This window comes from Pteropus medius, unplaced genomic scaffold (genome assembly GCF_902729225.1).
Source record: "Pteropus medius unplaced genomic scaffold, Ma_sr-lr_union100, whole genome shotgun sequence".
NCBI classification, from domain to species: domain Eukaryota; kingdom Metazoa; phylum Chordata; class Mammalia; order Chiroptera; family Pteropodidae; genus Pteropus; species Pteropus medius.
Window position 1 is genome coordinate 2,671,919 of NW_024343732.1, and position 6,000 is coordinate 2,677,918.

The following is a 6,000-nucleotide window of genomic DNA, read 5'->3' on the forward strand; positions in this document are numbered from 1 at the left end:
GTACCAAAACTCTCAGCCCTTGACCCGAAACATAGGGCAGACCCAGTTCAGGCACTGTCACCCCTGCTATTCAGTGGACTCCTGTCACCGTAGATGCTCACCTTGACAACTCATGTGCGCCCCCTCCCCTCCGCCATAGGAATGCCTGTTAGTGTTAGGTTTTGCCTTTCCTGCTGCACTAACTCTGTTACTTGCTCAGCCAGTGTCCTTTATTCCCTGCTTTATGGCATATTCTCTTTCCACCTTCTACCTTGGATAGGTCAAGTGGTGAAAAGTGTGAATAAAACAAGAATGCAGGGAGGGGAAGAGTGTCCCTGGGGTGGAGACTGAGATTTTAATTGAGGTTGGCAGCAAAGGCCTCTGAAGAACGACCCAGGAGACCCTCAGGAGACCCTCAGGTGGAGGATTTTCAGCCTTCTACAGTCCTACCACCATCCTCGGTCATTCTGTTTTTTATTTTATTATTTTTTAAAATTTATTGGGGTGACATTGGTTAGTTTTAGGTGTACAGTATTATGTCATTTATATGCTGGCATTAAGATGAAAGTTGGGTATTTCTTGTGTCCATCAGAAATGGGAAAGTGAACGGTAGGCATAAAAGGCTGAATGAAGAGGAGTGAGCACTCCTTGTGGGAACGAGTACCTGCCACACCCCTGTAGGAAGAAGGGGCGCCATCATATGATAGACCCCAGTCAGACTTGGGAAAGCTGGCCTGTCTATGCAAATGTGAAACACAGGAGCCCACTGTGCACGCAGCTGACCATGGATTAGAGACATGCCCACGTCTCAGAGCTTCCCTCAGGAGAGGAGCTCAGGGAAGGGAGAACGTTTGTCCAACTACAGAAGAATTAGGGCCACCTGGAGAGTCGAGCATTTGTAAACAATACAAGCAGAGAGACTTTTGCTCAGTGTGGGTAAGATACAACTAAGAACTCACAGGCTGGTCAGGAATTCCTTTCCTGGGAAATTTGAAGGTATATGAAGTAAGTGATAGCAACCATTTGAAAACAATGTATGCACTAAAGGGTAATGTTTGAAAGGGAATCCGAAGGAATAAATAGTTGCTGTGTTCAACTGTTGGGTCAGAGGTAAAAGTGTCAAGGCTTAGAAGCTTCACTTCCCAGGAGAATTTTGCCAGCGGTTACCCTGGGTTTCTGGGTGGTGAGTTGAGGAAAACTGGGTGGGATCTCGTTGGCAGTGCTGCCCCAAATGCTCAAGGAGGGCTCCCGAGTGCATTTGACCTCAGGACCTTGTTCCACAAAGTATATCAACGTCCATCCGAAGTACTGTTGGAGTAATGCAGTGACTCTGGGGGGCCTTGCTGTAGCTGTGGATCTAGGGCAGTCCTTATGCCAGGCCAGCCAAAACCTTAGTGTGTTTATGTGTCGGGGTCATTTCTTCATTTTCCAGTTACTAAAGTGAAACTTGTTCATTGGAGATATTTGGAGAATATAAAAAGAGAGGGTGATGGCAATGGCGGGTACTTTCTACCCCAAAAGAACAAATGTAGCACTTAGGACCTTTCCTCAATCTGCCTCTTCACTTGAGTGTCATGTGTGTCTAGTGTCCTACAGAGGGAATCATGCCGTGTTCACCAGTCTGTGTCCCTCTGAATAGTTTGAGAGAATGTTACCTTAGCACCTTTAATGGCTGCATAGTATTCCATCATACTGATTTTCCAGTTTCCCAGTTTAGTCATTTGTGATTTTTCACTGTTCTAAACTGCACTGTGGTGAACACCTCAGTTTACAAACCCTCAGAGAGCTGATGGAATCTCTTACCATGGCAGAGTCTGGGAACATTGTGAAGGTGATTGAGTTATTTCATAAATTCTCTTTGGGTCTGAGACTGGGATTTTAACCACCCAAGTTCCGTTGGCCCCGCTGAGGCTGGGGTCCTCTTGGCAGTCTCTGCCTGACCGGAGCTATCTCAGCATGTTGCTCTGTTCTGTTGCAGGTGGGGCCCTTGCATTTGTCAGCCCAAGCTTGGCGGTGCACAAGACCTCCTCCGCGGTGGACCGCCAGCGGGAGTACCTCCTGGACATGATCCCGCCACGCTCCATCCCCCAGTCGGCCACGTGGAAATAGTGTGAGCCTGGCCCAATGGAGAACAGGCTCCCACCTCCCTCCCACCTGGCCCACCACCCTCCGCTCAGGAAGACACCCTGCTCCCTGAGAGAGTGAGCAAGCGTCAGCCGTGCTGCAGAAGCAAGAGCTCCGTTCTTGGCTGCGAAGTCTTGTCGCCACAAAGTCTCATCACGGCTGCGGGGCTGCTTCACAGGTGGATGAGGATTATCACTGGGGGACCTTTCCCGTGGGCTTTCCTCCTTTCTTTGCCTTTAGTTTGCCCAACACCAGCAGAAAAGCGGACCTCGGGGGCTAGTTCTGCTCCCACCCTCCCCTTCAGCCCCCACAAGGCGCACAGGCAGCCTGGACACTGTGACACAACACACTAGGGCAAGACTGGCGCCGGGGCTTCTGAAGTTGAGCGGAGCATTCTGTTTTGTTTTTGCTTTTTCCCGTCTTAGCTTCCCAATCTTTGACTGCCTTCCTTCACGGCAATCTCTAGGTTGACAGATTTTTTTTTTTTTAATCACCTCACAATGATGGAGTTTAAGTAAACCGTGCAGACCCAGGGGTTCTGTCAAGCACGGCCCCCATGACCCAGAGGGTGGGCCGATGAGCAACCAGCCCTCGCTCTCTCCAGCGGAAGGCCTGTGCTGCTGCTCATCCAGGAAACCCCCGACCTCCCACACTTAGCAGAAGAACAAACTGCAGCCCAGACCCAGCTACAGAGCCCGGGATCCTGGAAGCTGTGCCGTTGCCTACGGAGGAGGGTGGAGAGAACTGGCAGCAACGTCCAGAGCCTGAGCGAGAAGTTGGAGGGGCAGGCTGTTGTGTTTTTTTGTTGTTGTGGTTTATTTTATTAAATTTTTTCCTTTTCTTTTCCTACTTATTTTGATGGACATCATCCCAAGCTGCCCTGGCCTGTGCTCCCGTTAGGTGTATCAGGTGGGGAGGCATCCCTCCCCCGCCACAGACTTCAGGGTTTCCGTTTGGGTCTAGTTTAGAACTTTCCCTTAAAGCAGGGCCATGCCGCCAGCGTTCGCCTTTGGACTTTTTTTTTTTTTTTAATCCTCTTTAGAGTCTACAGAAATGTCTTACAAAGGATCAGGTCTGCTCTTAGTTGTGTTTCATTTTGGTTTCTCCCACTCCTTAAAAATTGGTTCCATGAGGAAAGGCAGAAGCTGTCCTGTGTGTGCTGTACACGGGGCTGGCTCCATGCTGATGCAAGGGCATCCATGTGTGCATGCACATGTGTCATTGTGGAGATGGAGTATGCCGCTCCCCACTTCAGCCCCAGTCCTGGTTTTCCTGTCCATGCAGTTAGGGACTTAATTTAAAACCCTTATTTTGTAGGGCCGCCTTCTTCGAACACACTGCTTCAACATTCTAATAAAGGCTCATTTAACCCCCTCTCTCATGTTGTGTGAATATCAGTGTTTAGAAAACATTTTTGACATGCGGTAGAAGACCTAGGTAGAAGACCTAGTTTTGCAAAATGTTCTAAGTTTTTGTTGTGTAAAACCCCAAATTTCTCATTGATTTTTGTTTTGACTAGATGGGCTGAAGGAGGGGAGGGCAGGGAAGGGTGGCTTTCATTACCAGATCCAGGGATTTGGGGGGAAAGAGGGAAATTGACATTCAGGAGTGGGGGGAAAGGGTGTGATTTTACACCAAAAACTCAAAAGTATGCAAGCGTTTCTATTCCTCGCATTTTTCTGTGTGCCTGGCAAATAAATATCTGTCTTATACTACCTTGAGCTGTTAGCCCTCTCTGTTCAGTGACACCGGCCAGACTCCAAATCCTCCAACAAGGAGCGCTCAGCTGGCCACTCCCAGCAAATAGGCCTCAGTCCTAGGTAGTAACAGAATCAGGTGTCCAGGCCAACGTCACCTCTGCACTGGTGGGATGCTGTAGGGTTGTCACTTTCCAGCCAGGGTTGACTGGGTCTGTGACTGGGGGGCACATGTTTGCCCCCAAGTCCCACCAAAACCTGGCTTATCACTGCACTCCAGAACCACCTCTCCTCCCCTCTCCACCTCATCTCTCCTTGCCAGACCACCTCTGGCGGAGGATGGGACAGTGAGGCTCTGGTTCTGCCTTCTCCAGCCCAGCATTCCCAAGCACGTTCTCATCAGAGATGACTTAACTGTGCTGGAAACATAGCTTTTTAAGAAGGGACAAGAATTTGAGAAGCTTTCATATTTAGTTCATTCTACTGTCTCAAATTTCCCCCGCTTTTCTTTAGTTTCTCCCTTTGCGGTGTAACTTCTGTAACAATCTCCAAATGGGTGGTTGTGTGATAAACTTTAAGATCCTACAGGAAAGACATTATTAAATCTCTTTCTAGGTGGGGTTTGAATATACTAGGAAAGGATGTTAACATTAAGGGTGTTCTTCCAGCAGCAAAGCTCACCCCACTCAAGATCTGCTACAGTGCTTGGGGCCTCGTCTCCCCATGGGCGCGTTGGGTCTGAGAGGACCTGGTTCCGAGGAGCAGTGAGAATGTGGGAGCCCTCAGGCCCAAATGGCAATTTATAATAGCCCCTTGTTATCTGACGCAAACCTCTGACAGCAACTAGAAACTTAAAATGGCCACTCTGTGGAGTGGGGTGGGAGTTTACAAAGCTTATTCCTTCCCTGTTTTGGTGGGAGAGCAGGTTTAAAATGGCCAAGTGCACATGTATGTGCACAGATAGACACATGTCCCCTTAGAGCCATCCATGGCTCTGGGCCATCTTGTCAATGTCATGGGGACTTTGGTCTCAGTATTCCAACTGTGATGCTGGGACCCACACCTTTGACAAGCAAGGCCAAGGATGATCCTTCTCCAGAGTGCCTTTAGTCCTGTATGTCCTCTTAAGAAGTAAAAATCTCGCCCCAGGGCAGAGGAAATGAAAGAGGCAACTGAGTGCAGCCCTGCTATATGTCCCACATGTCACTCCAGTGGATGGAGAGACATGAAGTTTTTTGTACAAGTAATATAAACATTCTCATCACAGGGGTGTAAATAGAAAAGGTGGTCCTTACTGCTCTGCCACAGGGTTTTTCTTTGATGCCAAGTTATGCTGCATATAACATTTGCCTAAAGGACTTGGACTGAGCTTTTTTAGACAGCTGTTTTATAATCCTTAAAAGTGTAATAAACGGTTACACTAGTGCAGGGTATTTGGGAGGTGGCTTTTTTTTTTGAGGGGGGGTCACTTGTATTTATTGTGACTAAATCTTTGATAATGTAAAAGTTGACCACTAAACCAGAATAGAAGTTCCAATAAACAGGTTGGAATCAATGGCTATACGTGGTGTCAGGAAGTTTTAGAATCTGAAAGACAATAAAGAAATGGACTATGTGTTCGTTGTATTTTTCTTTTGTTCCCTTGGCCCTGGTTTACCTGCATTGTTTTGTCCCAGCTTTGGGGCAGGTTGGAGACTCAGGGACGTGCAGCAAAGGATGAGACATCTTGGGCTTCTTTCAGACTTCACTTCTCCTGGAGTAGTCCTCTCCAACTGGGCACCATGGTCTCACTTCCGGGCCTCCATATCTTTACAAGGCCTGGGACTTTGTGACCTGGGGGAGTGGTGACAGTCTCTTAGCCCCTTCTAGCCTCCACCTGGAGTGGTGGGTTTTTCTGGAGTGCTTTTCAGGCTTGGCTCCACATTGGGTGTCTTTGCTGCAGGACATGCTATTACAGATGTGGGTTCTAAGTACAGACGGAGCTACCTAGCCAGGCCCTGAAATGAACAATCACTGGTGAAAATTTGTTTTCAGAGGACACAATTCCAAATTTTATTTATTGTGAGACCTGTGATCACTTTGGTAGCGTTACCATTGTTTTCCTAGGTGCTTTTGTGTTTTTACTGTTTTTTTGTTGTTGTTGTTGTTGAGGCATTCCTGCCTTTAGCTGGAGGGCTAACTGCCCTCCCCAACAACCAGC

General features: G+C 48.1%; 1 protein-coding gene across 11 annotated transcripts in view; it reads left to right on the forward strand.

Moving 5' to 3' along the window:
- GATAD2A (GATA zinc finger domain containing 2A) overlaps positions 1-3,824 on the forward strand; it is an 86,455-nt gene extending 82,631 nt beyond the window's left edge. For 8 of the 11 annotated variants that reach the window (XM_039867976.1, XM_039867977.1, XM_039867979.1 and 5 more), the window contains one exon: positions 1,958-2,591. In XM_039867976.1, the coding sequence (XP_039723910.1) occupies positions 1,958-2,088 (131 nt within the window). In that variant the 3' untranslated portion in view covers positions 2,089-2,591. Of the gene's footprint in view, positions 1-1,957 lie in introns of all 11 variants that reach the window. The other 3 variants (XM_039867973.1, XM_039867980.1, XM_039867982.1) reach the window with 1 other exon arrangement.
- Positions 3,825-6,000: the final 2,176 nt, after the last annotated feature.